General features: G+C 43.0%; 1 protein-coding gene across 1 annotated transcript in view; it reads right to left on the bottom strand.

The window, feature by feature from the left end:
• LOC102174202 (multidrug resistance protein 1) overlaps positions 1 to 25275 on the bottom strand; it is an 84626-nt gene that overhangs the window by 10315 nt on the left and 49036 nt on the right. Inside the window, exons 15-20 of the mRNA XM_018047305.1 lie at positions 24569 to 24652; positions 18205 to 18408; positions 9672 to 9772; positions 7608 to 7748; positions 4843 to 4999; positions 4162 to 4359 (exon numbers count right to left, since the gene is read on the bottom strand). Of these exons, the coding sequence (XP_017902794.1) occupies positions 4162 to 4359; positions 4843 to 4999; positions 7608 to 7748; positions 9672 to 9772; positions 18205 to 18408; positions 24569 to 24652 (885 nt within the window). The remainder of the gene's footprint in view (positions 1 to 4161; positions 4360 to 4842; positions 5000 to 7607; positions 7749 to 9671; positions 9773 to 18204; positions 18409 to 24568; positions 24653 to 25275) is intronic.

Here is a 25275-nt window from a genome sequence, read left to right as displayed (position 1 = left end):
GTTCTCAAAGTCTGGTTGGCATCAGAATCATCTGGGAAAGTTTAAAAAATGAAAAGGCCAGGTCCTAATCTATGTGAATGAGCCAGGGTGGCTGCATTCTTTGTGAGCTCTCCAGGCCATTCGGACCCACACTAGTCTGAGAACCACTGCTCAGGTCAATGTTGCTAAGTGTGACTTGAGGCTTGCTGATGGTCACGAGGATTTCCTGACCTCAGGTCAAGTCCTCGCTTCAGTTCTTAAAATCAAATGACGCTCCAGTCCCCAGACTCATTTTTTTTTTCATGGCAGTAAGAACTAATCACTAATAACCTATTGACTTAGTCTTTCAAGATCACTAATTGCTTGTTCATAAACAGAACTTGGCACATTTACTAGCCTTTATTGTTGGCACTTGACTAAGAAGGCTGGCTGCTGTGTAGCACTTGGTGGCATTTCAAAGCTCTAGTGCAAGCACATGGGAGCAGATCATCGTGTTCCTCCAACTGATGAGGGCACTTTGCAGGGCATCATCACTGTAGTCCTGGGAGGGTTATTCTCCTGTGCACTCAGCACTCATGTCCATATTCTCCTGTGTCTGTCCTTTCCCCTGTCAAGGGACTGCAGGACTAAAATCTATTTCCTAGGCTCCCTTCTGGCGCCAGAAGTAACTGAGGGTCTACCAGTGAGATGCCCTGTGCAAAACCTGGAACCAGAAGCTGTGGTGAGCTGTCAGCTGCGTTCCGGCAGAGCAGCTCTTGCAGCAGCGAGACTCTGTCCTTGTGCCTTCAGGCTCGGAGCAGCTGAGACACGGGCACAAGCCCGGCAGCTCCCTGGCCGCAGGATCACAGCTGCGGCACTGATCTGCATGCTGGGAGTGCTAACTCTGACTCTCCTCTGCCAGTCATGATGTGAGCACTGAACCCCTTATTAAACATGCAGCTGCTTGGACACCCACAGTGCTTTGTTTCCTATGCCGAACCATGACTGACAAGGTTCACGTCTTTAATTTTGCTCCCCTGCCTTAATGTATGTGGAGAATACTCATTTATTTCTTCACTTTCTTGTAGTCTGATTATTTTACTGTTTACCATTATTGCTGTTTTCAACTCCAACACTCTGTTATTACTAAGAGTTTTCCCACTACAGTGACTATGAGTGCAGCTGGGGGGGCTGGGTGGGGAATGAAATTTTTTGCCTTTCCTAACTGGGCTATAATCAACAAGTTTGAGTCATTATTCTACTTAAATCTGCTGTTTCAGCCAACTTATGCTGCATGCGGACATGATTAGTTGCTTTTGTTGTGTCTGACTTTGTGACCCCGTGGGCAGTAGCCTGCCAGGCTGCTCTGTCCATGGGGATTCTCCAGGCAAGAATACTGGAGCGGGTTTCCATGCCCTCCGCCAGGGGATCCCCTGATCCATGGACTGAACTCATATCTCCTGAGCTTCCTACATTGGCAGGCGGGTTCTTTACCCACCTGGGAAGCCCAACTTATGCTACATTAGGAACAAATCACTCATCAGCCACAGCTCACATTATCTCTTTCATCAAACAACATCTTGATTGCACACCCGTATAGCCTTATGCCTCTAGTTCTAGTTTTCCCTTAAGAATCAACTCTAGATCTATCATCTGTTTTAAAAAAAATTTTGGCCACGCCAGGTGGCATGTGGGATCTTAGTTCCCCCATTAGGGATCAAACCCATGTCCCCTACATTCGAAGTATGGAGTCTTAACCAATGGACCCTACAGACGTCTCAAAGGCTATCTTCTTTAACTCATGGAAGGATATGCCCTATCTCTTCAGTTAAAATCTTTAAGCATCCCCTATAATTCATTCAGTTCAGTTCAGTTCAGTCGCTCAGTCGTGTTCGACTCTTTGCAACCCCATGAATCGCAGAATGCCAGGCCTCCCTGTCCATCACCAACTCCCGGAGTTCACTCAGACTCACGTCCATCAAGTCAGTGATGCCATCCAGCCATCTCATCCTCTGTTGTCCGCTTCTCCTCCTGCCCCCAATTCCTCCCAGCATCAGAGACTTTTCCAATGAGTCAGCTCTTCGCATGAGGTGGCCAAAGTACTGGAGTTTCAGCTTTAGCATCATTCCTTCCAAAGAAATCCCAGGGCTGATCTCCTTTAGAATGGACTGGTTGAATCTCCTACAGATTAGCATATAACATGCTGGTTACTAAATGTCTCTTAAGGACCATGATCACTGTCTGAGAGACAACATTTCCTCCTCGGATGGCTTCATTTCTCAGGAAGGTCTTCACTGAGAGTTCTCTGTCCAAACTTTAATCATAAAACTGAAGCATAAAGTCAGAATTCACAGAAAATATGTAATAAGTAGTAAAAATAAGGAACCAAGCTTAAAGAAGAACAAAGCATACATAAGTGTCACAGAATAGACTCACTAAAGGCACAACTGTCCTTGGATACAGTAAGAAATATTTATGATCACTGTGATTACTGTGAGGAAGTGAAAAGAGCCCTCGCCTACAGCTAGAAAATTCTATTTCCATGTCTATCATTAATGCAAGTAAGACCCATAAGGAGCTGGCAGGCATCAGCCTCACTGTACAAAGCAGGTGTCCATCCTGGTTGGGCAGTGCCCAGGCCATTCCAGTTGTTGAATATTTTGAATGTCACCCCTGAGTATAACCAATAACTCAAGGCCTACATAATGGAAATGTTTTGCTATAAATTTCACTCCTTCCTGATTTGATTTTTTTCTAGTCCCCATTACAGTCATTTAAAAATTCACTATTTGGGGGAGTTCCCTGGTGGTCCAGTAGTTACAACTTCGTAATTTCACTGCAATGGCCCAGGTTCCATCCCTGGTCAGGGAACTAAGATCCCACAAGCTGCACAGTGCGACCAAAAAATAACAATAAAAAATGTCCCTACTCCCTTCACAACACCTTCCCTGTGCCTAGGATAGTCCCTGACAAGCACTCATTGACAGTTTACTGAATGTCCCATGAATAAATTTGACCCTTCACGTACCCTATTAGTTTAGAAAGAAAAGAGAATCCCTCTATGTTCTTTATCTGTTTCCCAAATTTGTTGATATCGCTTTTTTTTCCCTTAGAACGTGTGTGAATTTCCTTTCTCCATCAATGGTTTTATCCCATCTTCAGCCATAACAATGTTCACGATTCCCCATGGTAACCATCTCCCCTGGGTTCTGCCCAGGCATGTTTTCCTTCCCTCTCCTTTGGTCTGCCACTGGCCTACACACACTTCGTGTCCGCTCCCTCCTAACCACTCCTCAGCCATGCCACCTGTTTTCCCCCAGCACCACTTCACTGAGCAGCCTGTGAAATGCCAGAAGCAGCCCATCAGCGGCCAGACCCTCCCACGTCTCTGCAGTCTTCATCGTGCCCGTCTCTCCACGGCATCTGCCACTGGGGCTGCCTTCTCCTTGCCATCCTTGGCTTCCACCTGGTTTCTCTCAGCACCCCTCCTCTGCCTTTCCGGATTTCCACCCCCCAGACCCTCTCAAGTAACTGAGACCAAGGGGAGGGGGATGGCAGGCAAAAAGGCTGCCTGTAGAGGAGGGGAGGGTGGTAGAGTTGAGGGAAAGGACCAATTGGCTGGAACAGTGGACACAGCTTTGAGACTGTATCAAGCAGGTCAGGCTTTAAGTGGACTCATTGTTTAAAGGTTTGTAAAGCCATGGCTTATTGTTGAGAATTAAATACATCTAGGCATTAAGAAGATGAAAAATTTGGAATGAGCTGAACAAGAAAGGATGCTCAGAAGGACCTACAGATCATTATACTAAATGAAGTAATTCAGATAAAGAAAGGCAAATATATGCTATCACTCATGCGGAATCAAATTTTTTAAAATTATACAAATGAACCTTACAAAAGAGAAAGAAGACTCTCAGATTTCGAAAACACACTTATGGTTACCAAAGGGGAAACATGTTGGAGAAGGATAAATTAGGAGTCTGGGATTAGCACACACAATCCTCTATATATAAAACAGGTAACTGACAAGGACCTACTGTTGAGGGAACTCTACTCAATGTTCTGTAACAACCTATATGCGTAGGAATCTGAAAAAAGAGTGGATATATGTATAACTGAATAGCTTTGTCATATACCTGAAAGTAACACAACATTGTAAATCAACCACACTCCACAAAAAAATAAAGAAAATAGTGTGCTCACCACTGTGCCAGCCAAGGGGTCATAGAACCGCTCCAGGAGCTGGACCACCGTGCTCTTCCCGCAGCCGCTGCTGCCCACCAGGGCCAGCGTCTGGCCCTTCTTCACCTCCAGGCTCAGCCCCCGAAGCACCGGGACGTCTGGTCGAGTCGGGTAGTTGAACACGACGTCATTAAATGCCACATTTCCTTCCACTGTACTCTAAAATCAGGACAGTGGAAGTAAATTTCATTGCTGCAATCCTGAAAACTGACTTTAGAGCCAGTCCTCTGTACTGCCAGGTATCAGAAGGCAGCAATCTTGGATTCCAATCAAGCTTCAGTTGTAACTGCTAGAAAGTAATACAGATCTAAAAGGGTCCGTGTTCCCACCGCATGTCTCATTAACACAATACAAATGTGATAACCCAAAGCTATAACAGAATTACCTACACATAAGAAAACCTGATTCGCAGGATTTGTGTATAAAATGGGCAGTATTCCTATATCCCTGTGGCTTTGTTATATAAAAGTACTAGATGTTAACATGTATCAATATTATCAGCATTTATTAAAATGAACCCATGATCAAGAAAGTTTCATTTTACTACCAGCAAGTAAAAGCACAGATTTTATTAAACTTCCACTGAGATTCCATTCATTCATCAGTTAGGAGCAGGTCACATACTCAAAACATGAAACTGACCGGCTTTAGGCCTTCCGTGCTGTAGCTGTCGATCAGAGGAGTATTTTCAATGATATTGATGACGTGGGCTGCTGACACTTTGGCCTTGGCATAGTCAGGAGAAAACGAACTGACCTGTCCCACAGCCATGGCACCAAAGACAACAGCTGAGAACACTCTGCCAACAACAAAGACAAAACGTGCCCACAGTTACCGACTGCGATGCCAGAGTGACACTTCTACAACCTGAGAGCGCTACCTCAAAGAATCCCAACACATTAGCCAAAAAATAAGACAACCGTTTCCTATAAGTTCATATCAGTGTGGTTAACTGACTGTAAAATGACCCCATGTTTCATCTCTCTCTGGGCTTTCGCCTTCTTATAATGTGACCTGGCAGCCTCTCCATGGAAGAAGTGGAATTTGTCTTCCTACCCTTGGAATCTGGGTTGGCCTTGGGACTTGCTCTGGCCAACAGGATGTGGTGGAAGCGACGGTTTCCAGCTCCAAGCCTATGATTCAGGGGGCCTTGCATGCTCCTGTCACAACCACAAGCCCGGCTGGCTTGCTGGAGGACAAGGCACAGACAGAAGAGTGTTGTGTGGGCCCCAGCCAACCAGCCCATTGCTCACTGCACCCACGCGTGAGCCCAGCTGAGATCTCCTCTGCCTAGCCCAGACAGCAGAACTGCCTGGCTGACCCACTTAAGACTTCAGAGCCAAGAACAAATGTTCACTATTGTGCATTCCCAGGGGCTAGTGGGTGGCTGTCTTGCAGCAGTATCTGTGGCCATCAATAATGGATATAAGTAGTTTTGCTGGAACTGGATCAGAGCCTTAGAAAAGCTGTGAGCCATGCAGCAAGGAAGAGAGCTCCTTACACAGCCAGATAGTGTGCTGCTCTCAAGATGCACTGAGTTATTCTTGGTTTTTTTTTTTTTGGCCATGCTGCAGCTTCTGAGATCTTAGATCACCCTAGGGATCGAACTCAGGCCACAGTACTGAAAGCAACTGAGTCCTAACCACTGGACCACCAACGAAGTCCCTGCATCGCCATTCTTAATCTACATCATGAGAATCATAGCAGCTTCAAGTCGGGAAGGACTTCACAGGATGTCAAGTCCAGCTCTCCAAGTTTGTGCCAGGGCACACACCCCAGGCCAGCTCCCATGCTTTGTTTCAGGAAGGAGGAAGTTTGCTGGAGGAAGTCTTTTGTTAAAAAGTTCTTTTTCAAATCAAAGAGAAATGTACGTCCTTTTGCCTAATACTGCCCTTCAAAGAACTGGAATATAAGTTAAAAAGCCCTGTGCATCTGTGGTAACTCCTTTCACTCCCAACATTCCAGCTGCCCTTCTCTGGACACACTGATCAAAATGTCTTTTTAAACAGTGGACCTAGAACCGATACAACATGGGGATCTTCCCAGGATCATACCGTGAGTCCATGAACAAATCACTTAGATGGTTCATTTGGTCTTCTTATCTAGACCTGTGGGATCTTTTTCAAACAGATAGCTCTTCAGTCAGGTCTCCCCTATCTCTTACTCAGAAGACTTATTTTCTGAATTTAACAATCCGAGAGTCAGCAACTTCCATCAGCTGAATACCTTAACCTCAGAGTAAAGCACTAATTCGGATTCTCTGGTGACTCAGACGGTAAAGAGTCTGCCTGCAATTTGGGAGACCTGAGTTCAATCCCTGGGTCCAGAAGATCTCCTGGAGAAGGAAATGGCAACCCACTCCAGTATTCTTGCCTGGAAAATCCCATGGATAGAGAAGCCTGGTGGGCTACAGTCCATAGGATCGCAGAGAGTCGGACACAACTGAGTGACTATACTTTCACTTTCAAAGCAATAATTATCAAATAATTATCTAATCAAGCACCAATACCAGTGATGCCTGATTACAATCTTTTGGTCATAGTTATAAAGAGCACCTGCATATCATCTGTCAGACAGGCTGGGTGGAAATTTTACAATCTTCTGTTGGGGTCATCCTGAGAAACCTGGAATGCATGCACAGATCGACGTCTAAATAGGATGGGAATGTTATACTGACACATACTTCCAAGTTTCCATGATGCTGGTTTAAATATAAAACTGTCACCACTGATTATGGTATGCTATCAAAGGGCAGCTCACACATCACCAAATCAAGACACTCAGAAAAATTACACTCACTTTTCACTACCAAACCACATATTCTAGTTTAACTGTATATTCAGTATTTTAGAAGGAAGTCCAGGCCTGTCTTCTGACCCAGGTACAATCTTCTGCATTTCACAGTGATGAGCCAGATATTCCCATACTGCTTTCCTTTTTCATTCCTCAATTTCTCCAGCTCTTACCTTCTAATTCCCTTTATTAAGCAAAGCAAATGTATCCTAGAACATTCCAGGGCTCTCAGAACTCAGTGCTCCACATCTATTCTTTAGCTGCCCTGTTCAGAATCTTCTCAAAGGAACTAGGTACTTGACTCTGGGTGAGGCTCCTTCCCAAACACCCAGGCCTGCTGGAAACCCCTCGATGAATCACAACCCCACCTAGACATGGATTTGAGAAGGTCAAATGTGTGAGTCAGTACTGGGGAGAAGGGCAGATACCAATTCTCCAAATGAAATGGGATGCTTTCAGAGTAACACAAGGAGACTCGGTGGCAAAACGCTAACTTCTAAATCACCAAAACCTCTTCATGAAGCTTCACAGTAAGGCTTCCTATCCAGGCATGAAGCACATGCTCCTCGGTTTCATTTCTAGAGCCCGACTGTCAATAGGAGCCCCATACTTACAAGAGAACATCCTGAAACTCCATGATGCCTTGGGCCACCAAGTAGGCACCAAACCGGAAACAGCCAGCATAGGAGAAATACATCATTGCCTGGGTGATGGAAAATGCAATTCCAAAGACATGTGCTTTCCTCAAAGAGTTTCTGAAAAGAAGACATTCTCACATTTACTTGACTTTTGTTTCTCAGTCCTTAAAACATAATCTTTGATGTGTTAGCAGTAGGGGATGGTGGCATAGCAGACAAAATGGGTTTCATTTCCAAAACACTAAATTTGGTCCTCACATCTCCACTTCAGCAGAGAACTAACCACACCTCGAAGTGTTGAGGTCAAGGTAAAATAAGCCAAGGACAAGAAGAGTTTGTTAGGGGTTAATGCACTCCTTCCCTACCCCCCACCCATGGACATGTTACATATACGTACTCTACACTGAACAATCGCTCAACACGTGTTGACCCAACACCCGTGAGCTGCAGGGACGTGAAGGGCCACGCAGAGGTACCAGCTATGTTCTTGTCCTTGGGGACCCAGGAGCTGAGCTGGATGACTCATGCAGTGGACGTTTACCTTATAACATGTTACAGCAAGAAACGAGGAGGAACTAACCCTCTGGGGGTTTAGGGAAGGCGCCCCCAGGGAGTTAACATGTGTGGTTTTGAGCCACATGGAGCTGGGTGGTGTGGGCACAGACTGGTGAGTGGGCCTGTTTCAAGCAGAGCAGCTCTGCTTCTGTTTCGAGGACTGGGATTTAAAAAATTTTTTTCCTATAAAAAGGTTCTACTGTAAAACCCAAGTCTGCTCCTTTCATCGTATAAGAAACAAGAGAGTCAAATAGGTCGGGCCTGCTCGTATCCACGTCACTTTTTAGAGCACTCACTGTGAGTTCCTTAAAGGACAAAGGGTCTGCACTGGAGACAGGTACAGAGAACAAGGAAGGGAGGGTGTCCTCAGGAAGCACCACCCCTCAAGCCTCACAGACACACCGAATTTCATGTTCCACAAAGAACTCATTCCCAGCAGGATCTTGTAGTAGGGTCATGACGCAAACACAGGGTCAGAGGCATTCTCAGTATCCTCGCTCCCTCCCCTGCCCTCGGTTACTTGTTCTTACTGGATCTACCTCAGAGACATCCTTGCCTTAGGTCAGGTCCTGTGATTCCTCTCTTGGAGAATTACAGTTCAGTTTAGTCGCTCAGTCGTGTCCGACTCTTTGTGACCCCATGAAGCACAGCACGCCAGGCCTCCCTGTCCACACTAACTCCTGGAGTTCACCCAAACCCATGTCCATTGTGTCGGTGATGCCATCCAACCATCTCATCCTCTGTTGTCCCCTTCTCCTCCTGCCCTCAATCTTTCCCAGCATCAGGGTCTTTTCAAATGAGTCAGCTCTCCGCATCAGGTGGCCAAAGTGTGTGAGTTTCGGCTTCAACATCAGGCCCTCCAATGAACACCCAGGACTGATCTCCTTTAGGATGGACTGGCTGGATCTCCTTGCAGTCCAAGGGACTCTCAAGAGTCTTCTCCAACACCACAGTTCAAAAGCATCAATTCTTCTGCACTCAGCCTTTTTTATAGTCCAACTCTCACATCCATACATGATTACTGGAAAAACCATAGCCTTGACTAGACAGACCTTTGTTGGCAAAGTTATGTCTCTGCTTTTGAATATGCTATCAAGGTTGGTCATAACTTTCCTTCCAACGAGCAAGCGTCTTCTAATTTCATGGCTGCAATCACAATCCGCAGTGATTTTGGAGCCCAGAAAAATAAAGTCAGTCACTGTTTCCCCATCTATTTGCCATGAAGGGATGGGACCGGAAGCTAAAGTTGAACGGTTCTATGAAGACCTACAAGTCCTTCTAGAACTAACACCCAAAAAATATTTCCTTTTCATTATGGGGGACTGGAATGCAAAAGTAGGAGAACCACAGCTGCTCCCCAGTTGGTTCCCTTCTAGAAGTCTCTCCACTTACTCCCTACCTTCTGGTCAAAGTAATTTTCCTGAAAACAAACCTGATGATTGAAAAACTCCCCATACTCCCCTCCTACTCGTCAGTGGCTATTACCTGTATGGTACCTGCAAACTCTGGGCGTACATATATTCAAACCTCTCCTCCCGAGTCAAAGAAACAACAGTCCGGAAGTTTTCTATCGCTTCAGTGGCAATCTGTAATAGAGAACACTCCGTCACTAAAGGTACAAAAGCCAACAGTGGCAATGAGTTGGAATTCCACTAGAGAGATTAATATCATATATTAAATAATATTTATTATGACCTCTGAGTTTCTTTGCTATTGAAAGAGATACTAAATACATTATCAAATTGAGTTTTAGATCTGGAAAGAACATGAGCTAATTTAAACTCCTCTCTGCAGAAAGAGATTCTCAAGTGTCAACAGATGAAGGCCCCTACCTAAAGCCACATAGCTTTACAGGAGGGAAAGTAACCTGAGAATTCAGTATTTTACCTCTATTGAAGTACTCTCTCTTCTATGATTGTCACATTTCAAGTTCATTATTATTATACGTAAATTATTATAATATCATTATAATTGCTATTATTAAAAATATATAACGTAATGTTTATATTTTTCTCTGCATAATTGTCATTTGAGACAACTAAAGAATATTTGGAAAGTACTGAAAAGATGATGAATATAATGAAAATTACATATTGGTGTACTTTACATAATAGCTTACGTGCTGTTATTTTCTAAAAATATACCTGTTTAACAAAATTGGGCTGCAGCTCTATGTTTGACTTTAAGGTCTTATTTTTGCTTTAACAAATATCAAGAGCTTTTTCCAAGGTTATTAAATATATATATTAACAACGGGTTGTTTAAAGGGCCACTGAACAAAGCTTTTACTGAACAAAGTTTTCCATTCTTAATAAAAAGAATGTTGTGAAAACATCCTTGCACATTTACGTCCCTATTAAATTATTTTCTTAGACATTCTTAAAAGTGAATTAACAAAGTCAAGGAAAATAAACTAATTTTTAAGTAGTATAGCACATATTAACAATTTGTTGTCCAGAAAGTTACTATCATTTGATTATGTTTTAGTTAAAAGTTAACTTCCAACAAGGCTATCTCATTTGGACAAATACATCATTTACCACTTTTTAGAGTCGGGGTAAAAAGGCTATAGAAAATACAGAAAACACCAGTGTACAATACAAAATGATATTTCAGCCTGCTTCAGCATTGGACCTTAAAACATCTCTCTGTCTTGTTCTCCTCATCTATAAAATGAGGGTAGACAAGAGGGTCTCTGGAGTCCCTTTTAGCTCTAATTTTAAGACAAATAATTTTTAGATTGTAAGTCTAAATTATAAATCACTAAGAGAAATTACCCATATTAAGATGTTCTTACTTTCTCTGGCCTCTTCCCTGGTCAGAACTGACTCTAATACGGACAAATTCAATTATATGAGAGTGATTTATGGCACAAAAATCACAAATCCAAAATCTCACTGATTCTTTACTGAATCCTACACCAATACCTAACTTCAAAGATAATAGTGAATATTTGATAGGACATTGTTGGTTTTAAAGACTAATGCAAAAGGCTACTAGAAGAAAGAAATTAATACCATATTCTTAAAAACAAAAAAGGTAATTTAAAAATAAAGTTAAAAATATTATATTCTGACCCAGCAGGCCAACAAGACTGAACTAAGTTTATCATAGTTCATTTTAGCCGCTCAGTCGTGTCCGACTCTTTGCGACCCCATGAATCACAGCATGCCAGGCCTCCCTGTCCATCACCAACTCCTGGAGTTCACTCAAACTCACGTCCATCGAGTCCGTGATGCCATCTAGCCATCTCATCCTCTGTCGTCCCCTTCTCCTCCTGCCCCCAATTCCTCCCAGCATCAGAGACTTTTCCAATGAGTCAACTCTTCGCATGAGGTGGCCAAAGTACTGGAGTTTCAGCTTTAGCATCATTCCTTCCAAAGAAATCCCAGGGCTGATCTCCTTCAGAATGGACTGGTTGGATCTCCTTGCAGTCCAAGGGTCTCTCAGGAGTCTTCTCCAACACCACAGTTTAAAAGCATTAATTCTTCGGTGCTCAGCTTTCTTCACAGTCCAACTCTCACATCCACACATGACCACAGGAAAAACCATAGCCTTGACTAGACGGACCTTTGTTGGCAAAGTAATGTCTCTGCTGTTCAATATGCTATCTAGGTTGCTCATAACTTTTCTTCCAAGGAGTAAGCATTTCCACTGTTTCCCCATCTATTTCCCATGAAGTGATGGGACCATATGCCATGATCTTCGTTTTCTGAATGTTGAGCTTTAGCCAACTTTTTCACTCTCTTCTTTCACTTTCATCAAGAGGCTTTTGAGTTCCTCTTCACTTTCTGCCATAAGGGTGGTGTCATCTGCATATCAAGTTTACCATAAGCTACTAACAAATACAGGGAAATGTCCAGATTCAATTTATGTTAAAATATTTTATGCAATTCTTTACATATTATAAAAATTATACTTATTTTAGAAAATACTAACAGTGCAGAAAGCAAAAAGTTAGAGGAAAAAATCCACCTCGAGTCAGACCCTCAGAGATAATCGTTGGTAGAAATATTTTCATTTATGAGGCTTCAAACAAAAAGCTTTTTTTTTTCACTAGTTAAGAAAATTCAGCAATCTTTAAAACTGTCTGCTGAAAAAAAACCAGACTTTACTGTGAATTTCCATGTAATGATTTTAAGAAATACTTATTTTCTGGGCACATTTTTTCTAACGCCAGTGCGTATTGTTTGGTTTGTAACGTCATCACTTTATAGAGTGTGTGGACAGCCCAATAAAAGTGAGTTCATGAGTTGCACACCTTGAATAGTGAGTAAAATAATATAATCACTGCACAATCATCTTCATCTTGTCACACAAGAAGAAATTAGGAAAAGGCTTAATTAGTATTCTGCATCCTCACAGCTTCATTTGCTCCAGATTTTACATAGAGACTCAGTAACCACTGTGAGGAGAGAGAAGTTGTAATTCAAGAGGAGGAAATATCAATAGCACTGGGTTTCCCTCAGAAACCATCATGTACTAAATAATTTTTAGGAATGCAAAAAATATGCATACATTTCCTGAAAAACCTCACACTTCTCTTTCTACCCTTGTAGCAACTCAAGTGTGATTACGGCTTTTATTTCTAAAGAAGAAAAAGCATCTATTCTATAAAAATGTTCATTTGTGAGTAATGTGACAGACATCAATGGGGCAGAGATCACGAGCAGTGTAGAGGTTTTAAGAGCCGGCTCTGAGATCACACAGTCCTGCTCTGCAATCCTGGACCTGATCCGTCCTTCTAAGGGAAACAACAGATATGCTACTGGTCCCCACCTAGGTAGGGAAGACAGTCATTAATCAATAAACAAGTGGGAAAGAAACAGCAAGTGCAGAAAAGTGTCAGGAATGAACTTGAACATCAGGAGAGACCTCTCAGAAGAGCTATGAAGATCAGAGGGAACCAGCTTGGAGTTTTGTAGGAAATGAAAGGAGGCCCATGAGGCCAGGGCAGGGTGGATGAGGGAGACAGCAGCGCAAGACAGGGTCAGAGCAGTCATCATGGGCTGGCTCACGCAGAGTTTCATAATCCAGGGTTGATTTTATTGCCAGTGTGATCAGAAGTCACTAGACAGGTGGAGGTTAGCAAGATCTTATTTGTGTTATAAGAGTTGACTGAGGCCTCTGTGAGACAAATATAAAAAGTGGACAGACAGACCAATTAGGCTGCTGCTATGTGACTTTGGGCAAGTTACCTGACTCCTCTGAACCCTGAGTTTTATAATCTAACAGGGTAATTCAAAAGGGTTATTGAGAGTATCAAGTGAGAACATGTAACATTCTTAGCATGATGCCTGGTATATAATAAACAATCAATAACTGGTAGCCTGAGAATGACGATCAGATGGGAGCTGACTTTTACTATTTCATAGACTGGTTGGTTGTAGAAGGCAATGACACTCCACTCCAGTACTCTTGCCTGGAAAATCCCATGGACGGAGGAGCCTGGTAGGCTGCAGTCCATGGGGTTGCTAGGAGTCAGAAACAACTGACCGACTTTACTTTCACTTTTCACTTTCATGCATTGGAGAAGGAAATGGCAACCTGCTCCAGTGTTCTTGCCTGGAGAATCCCAGGGATCGGGGAGCCTGGTGGGCTGCCATCTATGGGGTCGCACAGAGTTGGACATGACTGAAGCGACTTAGCAGCAGCAGTAGCAGACTGGTTGCTGCAGCAATCACTTCCCCTACCTGCTTTTATGTCTCTCATGAACCACCACTGATTTACAGCATTTACCTCACTCCCAACCTTTATCCAGAAAACCTGCTAAACTCAAACATATCCGTTTCCATCTGCACCCCTTTACCTGCCCCACTTCCAACAAATTACCACAGTCTTAAAGCTAACGCAATACTTCTAAGGTGAAAACCTGTGGCTTGCAATGAATCAGCTTCCGACTGGTCTTCCTCCTACAAACAACCTGAACCTCCTCTCTGGGGCACTTTGAACACCTCCGTAAACGACACTAGAAACAGTAATGCACTTTTTTCGTGTGCACGCTTTTCCATCTTCTCATTAGACGAATCAACACCACAGGGGAAAATCCCACAAAGGACAGGATTAAATGGAGTGACTGGTCACAGGACGGACTCCCTGCCAGGGGCCAACGTCACCTGGGCCTGACCACAGCCAATGTCCGAGGGCCAGCACCATGCTGCTGGACTTCAGGACCAAAGGGAAACCTCACATGAGGACCTTCTCCCCCAGACAATCACCGAGAAGCACTAAAGCTGATCCAAAGAAGTTTCCTGAAGGAATCCCAAGGACACAGGGTACAGAAAGTCAGAGGAGATAGCAGGGAGGCAACGGAAAAAGCGTGAGTGCTGATAACCAACCAAAGGACCCGTTTCATCACCCTTATTGGTGAGCTGCCTGGTCCAGAGACAAAGGACCCAAGGCCACTGGATCTGCCCGGGTTGCTGCCTTGACTCTTAGGGACCTTGGAGGGTCCACAGGTAGATGTCACCCTATCCTGGACGGTAGGCCTAGTTCTGAGGGAGCTCGGCTCTGACTGCTCATTTCTGCAGTGACACAGATCATGTGATATCAGACTATGCTCCACCATCAGCAGACTCTGTTTTATTTTCTTTAATGGAGGATAACTGCTTTACAATGTTGTGTTGGTTTCCTCTGTACAACAATGTGAATCAGCTCTAAGTGTACGTATACCACCTTCCTTCTGAGCCTCCCGCTTCCCCTCCATCCTACTCCCCTAGGTCAGCACAGGGCACTGAGCTGAGTTACCTGTGTTAAACAGCAGCTTCCCACCAGCTATGTATTTTACACATGGTAGTCTGTATATGTCAAAGACCTCTTTGTTTCTTAACTGAGGTACAACTTGGGAGCATGACTGTCTGCGTTTGAATCGTGGCTCTGAAACGTATGAGCTCTAAGGCACTGTGGCATTGCCTGCCTGTGCCTCAGCCTCCCCTGCGAAAGGAGCCAATAGAAGAACCTGTCTCACAGGCCACCCTGAGGAGCAGAGCAACTGCCGTACACGCCTCTGTTCAAAACAACAGCTCCACTCAAAACTCGGTAACGACCTAAGTGAAGAAAGAAGCTGACAAAGAACAGAGACATGTGCAACTGAACCACTTTGCTGCACACCTCAAACTAACACAACCGTGTTAATCAACTATGCTCCAATATAAAGTAAAACTTTTTGGGAAAAAAGGGAGATTCAAAATGCAAATGAAGCAACAATGACAAAGAGGCAGGCGTGCAGCATGCCCCATCCCCAGCAAAGAGTGGTAGGGCGGAGGGTGGACGGGGCTTCCCAGGTGGTTCAGGCAGTGGTGAAGAATCCGCTTGCCAGTACAGGAAACAGGAGGCGCAGGTTTGATCCCTGGGTTGGGAAGACCTCCTGGGGAAGGAAGTGACAACCCACTCCAGTTATTCTTGCCTGGGAAATCCCATGGACAGAGGAGCTTCGCAGGCTATAGTCCATGGGGTTGCAAACAGTCGGACATGACTGAGCGACTAACAACAACAGACGGCAAACACAGGTAGCATGAAGGGAGGAGGTGTAATGATGGGGAAAGAGTGATAGTGTTTTAGCCAGTTAGAGTGAATACCTTTAAGACTTTTCAAGTTTTTTAAAATCTCCCCTCCCCACATCTAATTAAATAGGCCTCCTTTCCTCAATAAAGCAACTCTGGAGAAAGGGGAAGGAAGGAGAAAAAGTGATATGAAGTGTTCTAGTTTCATTCTTTTACAAGTGGTTGACCAGTTTTCCCAGCACCACTTGTTAACGAGATTGCCTTTATCCACTGTATATTCTTGCCTCTTTTGTCAAAGATAAGGTGTCCATAGGTGTGTGGATTTATCTCTGGGCTTTCTATTTTGTTCCATTGATCTGTATTTCTGTCTTTGTGCCAGTACCATACTGTCTTGATGACTGTGGCTTTGTAGTAGAGCCTGAAGTCAGACAGGTTGATTCCTCCAGTTCCATTTTTCTTTCTCAAGATTGCTTTGGCTATTCGAGGTTTTTTGTATTTCCATACAAATTGTGAAATTAAACTCAAAATGGATTGAAGATCTAAACATAAGACCAGAAACTATAAAACTCCTAGAGGAGAACATAGGCAAAACACTCTCTGACATAAATCATAGCAGGATCCTCTATGACCCACCTCCCAGAATATAGGAAATAAAAGCAAAAATAAACAAATGGGACCTAAGTAAAATTAAAAGCTTCTGCACAACAAAGGAAACTATAAGCAAAGTGAAAAGACAGCCTTCAGAATGGGAGAAAATAATAGCAAACGAAGCAGTGGACAAAGAACTAATCTCAAAAATATACAAGCAACTCCTGCAGCTCAATTCCAGAAAAATAAATGACCCAATCAAATAATGGGCCAAAGAACTAAACAGACATTTCTCCAAAGAAGACATACACATGGCTAACAAACACATGAAAAGATGCTCAACATCACTCATTATCAGAGAAATGCAAATTAAAACCACAATGAGGTACCATTTCACACCAGTCAGAATGGCTGTGATCCAAAAGTCTACAAGCAATAAATGCTGGAGAGGGTGTGGAGAAAAGGGAACCCTCTTACACTGTTGGGGAGAATGCGAACTAGTATAGCCACGATGGAGGACAGTGTGGAGATTCCTTAAAAACTGGAAATAGAACTGCCTTATGACCCAGCAATCCCACTGCTGGGCATACACACCAAGGAAACCAGAACTGAAAGAGACACATGTACCCCAATGTTCATCGCAGCACTGTTTATAATAGCCAGGACATGGAAGCAACCTAGCTGTCCATCAGCAGATGAATGGACAAGAAAGCTGTGGTACATATATACAATGGAGTATTACTCAGCCATTAAAAAGAACATATTTGAATCAGTTCTAATGAGGTAGATGAAACTGGAGCCTATTATACAGAGTGAAGTAAGCCAGAAAGAAAAACACCAATACTGTATACTAATGCATATATATGGAATTTAGAAAGATGGTAATGATAACCCTGTATGCGAGACAGCAAAAGAGACACAGATGTATAGAACAGTCTTTTGGACTCAGTGGGAGAGGGAGAGGGTGGGATGATTTGGGGGAATGTCATGGAAACATGTATAATATCATATAAGAAATGAATCGCCAGTCCAGGTTCAATGCATGATACAGGATGCTTGGGGCTGGTGCACTGAGATGACCCGGAGGGATGGTACGGGGAGGGATGTGGGAGGGGGGGTTCAGGATGGGGAACACGTGTATGCCGATGGTGGATTCATGTTGATGTGTGGCAGAACCAATACAATAGTGTAAAGTAATTAGCCTCCAATTAAAATAAATAAATTTAAATTTTAAAAAAAGTGATATGAAAACAATTGTCTGTACCTAGAAAAGTCCACGGAGAAGGCAATGGCAACCCACTCCACTACTCTTGCCTGGAAAATCCCATGGACGGAGCCTGGTAGGCTGCAGTCCATGGGGTTGCTAGGAGTCAGACATGACTGAGCGACTTCATTTTCACTTTTATGCATTGGAGAAGGAAGCAGCAACCCACTCCAGTGTTCTTGCCTGGAGAATCTCAGGGACAGAGGAGCCTAGTGGGCTGCCGTCTATGGGGTCGCACAGAGTAGGACACGACTGAAGCGACTTAGTAGCAGCAGCAGAAAAGTCCAACAAAATGATTCTTCAGTCTGTGAGTCTAAGAATTGGTTTTGCTACTTTTCTTCAGTTTGCAATCTGCTGAGTAAGTGTCAAATAAGACTGCTTTGAGGAATGGTTATAAAAACATTCTCAGGGACTTCCCTGGTGGCCCAGTGGTTAAGACCCCTGTGCTCCTAATGCTGGGGGCCAAGGTTCAATCCCTGGTCCAGGGACTAAGATCCCACATGCTGCAACTAAGTTCACAGGCCACAACGAAGACTCAGCACAGCCAAAGAAACAAAAACCAAAGCCATCCTCAGAGCATAGAAAGTAGCCATGACTAACAGAACAACACTGCTTAGAATATTTTACTCTACCCAGGTCAGAAATTTTATCTCATTTGACTCACCTTCCCAGCACCTTCTAGTTCTTTCTTATCTTTCAGGGCTTGTCCAGACAGCATTTTCATTTCAATAACTCCTGCTATTGCAAGGATGGGTACAATTGCTAACAGGAGAAGTGTTAACTGCCAGCCATAGATGAGGGATATGATAATGCCTGTGCCAAGATTTGTAATATTCTGGGTAATTACAGCAAGCCTGGAACCTACAGCCTGCAAAACGAACGAAAACACTGTTAGAGAGACACCTTCCGATCATCTCTAAAGTCCATGCTTATGTATTTTCTTAGGGATTGTGAAAATTCAGCTTTGTGAAAATCTCACCTCCTCAGTCATGAGCTAATAAGTTAGTAGTAAAAGTTTACATGTAAATTTATTTGGTTTCCCAGATGAGGATTTCCATGACCTCAGAATAAATACTGAAAGTAGGTCAATAATTCAGAGTTCAATTACATATTTCTATCTCATTTGATATTTTAATACCACGAAACGTTCCATTAAACAATGACACCATGATCTCTAACACAAGCTCTGCAAATTAGCAAGATAAAATAGTCTGACAATTACGTTCAACTGCGACTTTTGGAAGCTTCCAATATTAGATGCATAACTACCCATAATTTAAGCCTAATATTGAACATTGAGGGTATCCAAATATTTTGTGGCTTATTTGAGATGCTTATTGTGTTTAGAGGGCTTCCCAGGTGGTACAGTGGTCAAGAATCCACCTGCCAATGCAGGAGACGCAGGTTTCACCCCTGGGTCAGGAAGATACCCTGGAGTAGGCAATGGCAACCGGCTCCAATATCCTTGCCTGGAGAATCCCATCTCCCCACCCCGCTATGCTAGCACAGAGGAGCCTGGTGAGCTGCAGTCCATGGGGTCTCAAAAGAGTTGGACATGACTGAGCTAGAGCTAGAGAGACTGTGTTCAAAAAAATTACCCAGAGCTGAATGTTATGGAATTTAAATTTATGATACTAAGCAGGCATCAGAACCTTCAGTTTACATGCCAGAAGGAGCCTGAAGCATAACTGTCAGAAGCTTTCAGTTATTTCCAACTGAAAAGTCAGAAGTCAAAATACAAAGTCAATTTGCTTCACTACTCTACACTTCTCTCCCTTACCCTGGAAACGCCCCACAACCTCAAGCCTTTCCAAATTCCTGCTCTGGCCCATGTCTTTATCAACTCTCCAAATTTCCTCTGCCTGAGTGGGGCCATTCTCAGGGAAAGATTAATGATGGAGAACAGTCTAGAATTGTCATTTCCTCCTCTGGGGCCTTGGTCAAATTTTTCCCAACCCCAAAATGACTAGGTACACTGGTTAATAACCAAAGCTTCTGGCGGCTCTGAGTTTTAAGACAAATTCTTTCCAAGCCCCCTGCCTCAATGTCAACCTTCTGACATCATTTGACACTTATGTTGGTATAAACACCAAACCAGTAACTAGGGGGAAACAGTATTAAAAAACTACCAATAGCTCTATAATTAAATTCCATACCAAGGAATTGCACCAGGGCTGCAAGAAACGGCATTTATTTTTATCTGATGCCATCACTGAGCTTATATAAATGGAGGGTTAGCCGTATCTGGCATAAGTCAGAGCGGAGTGGGCTTTCAAATCAGCTCTGTATTTGCACATTTTCAATTTCAAAGTCAAGAGTTATAATCTGACAAGAGTCTGTGGCACAGGCAAGATGGAGACTGTTCCTTTTTCAGTATCCACAAGCCCTACTCAGAACTCATTTCCCACAGCACCCGACTGCAGAAGCACTCAGAACATCCTCCAAGTTCACAGCAGACAAATTACTCCAGTACCTAAGCTTCCATACACATAAATGTTTCACTGAGGATGGCAGCCAAGGCCACAGAAATTAGTAAAATGGATCAAATTGCTTCATGAAAGATGATCCAAAAAGCCTAGAACCTTAAGCTGGTGGGGAAGTAAGCCTCTTGGCATAGTATGATTAAATGCTTTTGGTGACATTGCACTGGTTACTGTTCTTTATTCTAATGACACATTCACCATCCCAATATCTATTCTTCATGCAGAAAAAGAGTCTCTAGAACACTCCAAGGGAGAGCATAGATTACTAGAAGCCAGAAACTTTTCATTTCAGCAGTGAGGAGGAGGGCAGGTAACATTCTAAGGCCAGAGCCCAAGAGTGAAACAAGTTTAGGGCAAAAATGCTCTAATATCTGAAACTCACGAAGTCTCTCATTGAAATCTCCCCACCTCCCTATGCTAGCACAGTTTTCTAACCACTTTTTCCTGTCTCTCCCTTCCCTGTTGTTTATTTCCTCCTCAGAGCACCATCATATTGCTTGAAACCCAATTTTAAAATATGTGTGTTTACTAGGAAAAAAATAGGCTATTTCCCAAACCTCCTTTTGAAATTAAGAATATTTCATCTTTCTCTCATCCCCATTCTCCAGAAATTTTCTTTCTAAAATAGTTTCTTTTGACTTCTATGTGGTTCTTATTTGCTTTTTTCCTCAAAATTCTAACCCTTCTATGAAAATTAAACAGCCCATCATTTTATAGGCAAAATATTGAGACTTTTGAAAGAAAATAAAAGTTTTCTTCTGATTTATGATTAGCAGGATTAAGCAAGCTACTTACTCAAAAATATCAATACCTCGGAGAAAATCATTGATGTTGAAGTAAAATATGAAAAAATTAGATGAACATCATTACTAACTATATACACACAGACTTGAGTTTGCCCTGTTTTATGTGGCAATGATTTTTGACAGCACTGCTTGCATAACATATGTATATATGTATATAAATTATACTACTTCCTACTGGAAAATAGATACACACACGTATATGTATATATATGTGTATGTATTCTCTATTCGAGCATGCTCAGTTGTGTCCAACTCTCTGCAACCCCATGGACTGTAGCCCAATAGGCTCCTCTGTCCATGGACTTTTCCAGGCAAGAAAATTGGAGTGGGCTGCCATTTCCTCCTCCAGTGGATCTTCCCGATCCAGGGATCGAACCCGTATCTCTTGCATCTCCTCCACAGAAGGCAGATTCTTTGCCACTCGGGCCACCTGGGGAGCCCCGTGTGTGTATGTATGTGTATACATTTATACAAATACAGCACACATATCCACCATCATAGGCAGGTCAGTTGGTGGCATGGAGGGGATTCAACTGTCCTCTCTCAGCCAATTTGTGACAACAGCTATTCTGAGCTTTCCTGGTTCTGGTGAAGCTCCCCTATCTTCTTGCCTCCTCTTCCCTGGTCTCTTTCAGCCACTGCTTTATACTCTGGAGAACAGTTCTGACTCAGAGTGGCTCCTGCTACTGGGGGCGTGACAGTGGGAGTTTGGGACGCCTTTGAGGAAACAAGTGAGAAGCTCTAGACGGCTGACCCCAACAGGCAATTAGACAGAATGGAGTTCCTGGACGTGGCCAAGGGCCCCACCAACAACACTGCAGAGGAGAAGGACTGAGCACAGTTCTACAAAGACAGGAAAGGCCTGACTCCAGAGGAATTTATGAAGGCCTGACCACCAGCACAGCATCCAGGCAGCATCTGCTCAATGTTAGGCTGCAAGGGACAGAATTAGTGGGTTTCCTCCAGGTTGAGTCCTCCACACCAGACGGGATGTGGGGCATGTGTGTCGGTGGGAAGCACATGAACACACATGGCAACGTCTCTGTGAAAGAGACACTGAAATTATGGAAGCAAAGTTTAGCTAGGGAATACTGGCTTTAGGAAACTTCAGGACACAATTTGTCCCCAGAGATCATTATCCCCAGGAATTGCCCTTCCAAGGAGCCAGCATAATAGATTAACCCCAAGCTTGTGGACAGATCCTCATGCTAATTTATTTATTGTCATTTTATATTTTATTTTGAAAGTTATGAGTATTTGCACTTAAGAAATTTTAGTCTGTTTTTTTCTACTGGAGGATAACTGCTTTACAATGTTGTGTTCATTTCTACTGTACAATGTGAATCAGCTATCATCTTATGCTAGCTTAAATTAAAAATAGAGTAATACATTACATCTTCTTCCACCTACCACCCCATTTCCCTGCCCCACTTACCAGAAAGTCTTAAAACACTGTACAATGTATGCTTGTCTTGCATGCTTATCAGCAGGATTTGAGACCCTAAACTGCTCTCTCCTTAAAATGCTTTCTCATGTTGTTCTAGGATACTGCCCATCTCCCTCAACAGCCAAGAATTCTTGCTCTTCTTTGCTGGGTCATCCTCGTAGCTGAGCTCAGACTATGCTGTTTTCTCTATCACCCATGCTCCCTTGGCTATCTCCTCCTGACTTGTGGCTTTAAAAGCCACCCACGGGATGAAAAATCTCCTAATGTTTATTTCCAGACGTTTCTGTTAACCTCCAGACTTGCAAACCTATTTGCCATCAGGACATCTCCCATCTACTGTGGGCATCTCACATGCACCACGTCCCAAACACAACCCTTTTCACAGGTTTCTGGTTTCATTAAAAAGTAATTCCATTTCTTCAGTTGCACAGATCCAAAATTTTGGAGTCATCCTTAAATCTCCTTTCTTTTATATCTCATAACCACATTCAGCCACTCAACAAATTCTGTTGGCTATTTCTTCAAACTATACCCAATTTGATTTTGTCATCACTTTCACTATGACTATCCTAGTCTAAAACACTATCTTCCCTCCCCCTGGATTACTGCAATAATCCCTCTGCCTCTCCCTGGCCCGTTTAGCCTATTCACACAGCAGTCTTCAGAATTTTCAGATCATGTACCTACTATGTTCAAAACTCGACAATGGTTTCTCATATAATTTCCGATATGCTGTTGATCTCAACTTACGACATTTCCTTTCACTCTTTTTATTCCCAGCTATACTATCTTCCTTGCTGTTTTAGGACCAGTTGTGGAAATACAGGCTCCAGGAGCCTCAGGGGCTTTGCACTTGCTGATTTCTGTTAGAGAACATGCCAGTCTAGACATCTACAGGGCTGGCAACTTTCCTTCCTTCATGCCTCTTGAGAACGTCACCATACCACTGAGACTGAGGCCCTCCTTCCCCACCATGCCCTAACAGCGTATCCTGCAGCCATTTTTCCCATAGCATTTACGACAATCTGATATCCTGTGAGGACTTCATAAGGGCAACATTATTGTCTGTTGAGGAAGTTCAAAGTTATTTCAAGTGATGTTTACATTCTGTTCTATTAGATTCTGTACAGTTTGACCTAAACCTCAATCTCTCTTGATGTGTTTGCTTTAAGCAAAAAGATCTGTATTAAAATAACAATGCCTAAGATTTTATTGTGATTTTATAACTCTGTATGCGCTTTCACATTCATAACTGAATTTATCCTTACAGAATCCCCATGTATTAGTTAAAAGAAATGTAATCATAGTACTCTTACAGAAAGATTAAAAGCTAAAGATTGATATAGTTCAAGGGAGGTAAAGACGTGGCAGAGATCACATGTTCCCCCCGCCCAAGTTCCATATCATCCTGTGGATTTTTGTCATAAACAGACGAGGTGGCACTAGTAGTGCAGAATCTGCCTGCCAATGCAGGAGACATAACAGATGTGGGTTCAGTCCCTGGGTCAGGAAGATCCCCTGGAGGAGGGCACAGGAAAGCCACTCCAGTGTTCTTGCCTGGAGAATCCTCACGGACAGAGGAGCCTGGCAGGCCACAGTCCATAGGGTCGCAAAGACTCAGACACGACTGAAGCAACTCAGCTTGCACACATAGTGCAGTTAAAGAAGAGACTGTCACTTTACCCACCAATCAAAACCTGCTGGTTTAACAGTTTCCAGTTATATTAATTAAAGAGATTCATGCAGCAGCAGAATTTAAGTTTTATAGTCTGACAGAATTGTTCCTTTTACCCTTATTTTAATTTTTTCATACTCTTCATTTCTTTCAACCTTTGTCTAGATTTTCTTTCCTCCGTTCTGAATTCAGTGCCCCTAAACTTTCTTACAGCAACTACACACAGTTTTTTTCAGTAGCAATTACAATTTTTTGGGGATTAGCAAAGCATTAAAACAGACTGAAAAGATAAAATAAAAAAAGACTGGGCTTGCATGATACACTGATAAATACTTCCTTTTTAAATAATTATCCTTCTACATGTATTTAGATAATAGCATGAATAAGATGGAAAATAACAAAACAAAGCTCAAAAGTTATCACTATTATAGTGATACAACATATAATATTTAAATAGATAATATTATTTTCTGTAAGGCACATGATATATTGCATAGGTTAAAGGTTTGACATTTTCTAAATGATGATGAGAATTAACTGTAGGGAGAGAATTAGTTTCATGCTCAAATTCTAAATGGTCCATTAGGACAATCACAGCAGAAAGGAGGCTGTCATACCCCTTTAACTTGAGTGGCGTCATTGGCAAGCCTGGTCGTCAGTGCTCCCGTGGTGTTTTTAGGGTCATCGAACCAGCTCACATCCTGTGGCAAAGAAACTCATTTCATTATCTTAAAGCCTGACGCATAAGACCTTCAGCTCAAGAGCACTGACAGGGTGCCCTTATCTCCTACATTAAGCACTTAGGATTTGACACTGAGTAGATAAGAAAGGGACTTAATAAAGTCATAAAGAGATCATCTCTCAAAAAATTTCTGAGTGCCTATTCTGTTCCAAACATACTTGCTAAATGTTGGACCTATTCAACACTGAACAAAAATGACAGAGTTGCTGCTTTCATGAAGCCCAGATTCCAGGGACAAAAGCCACAAATTAATATATACCATGCCAAGGGGTAATAAATGTCAGGAAGAAAAACAGAATGGGGTAAGAAGGGAAAAAAAGTTGGTGGAGGCACCATTTTATAGATTGGGGAGGTGAGAGAGAAGGCCTTGCTCAGGTGACCTTTGAGCAGAGACCTGAGTACAGAGAGATGAGAGTATCTGGACAAGGAAGGAACAGCACGTGCAAAAGCCCCGAGGCAGAGGCATTTCTGATCCGCTCACATACAAGCAAGAAAGCGTAAAGGTGGTCACCAGCCTTAAAAGCACCTCTATGTAAATGTACAGAAGCTGCCTCTTCCTTGGGACAGACATCCATTCTCACT

Source organism: Capra hircus, chromosome 4, assembly GCF_001704415.2.
Source record: "Capra hircus breed San Clemente chromosome 4, ASM170441v1, whole genome shotgun sequence".
Lineage (NCBI taxonomy): Eukaryota > Metazoa > Chordata > Mammalia > Artiodactyla > Bovidae > Capra > Capra hircus.
This window is presented reverse-complemented; position numbering and strand designations above follow the sequence as displayed.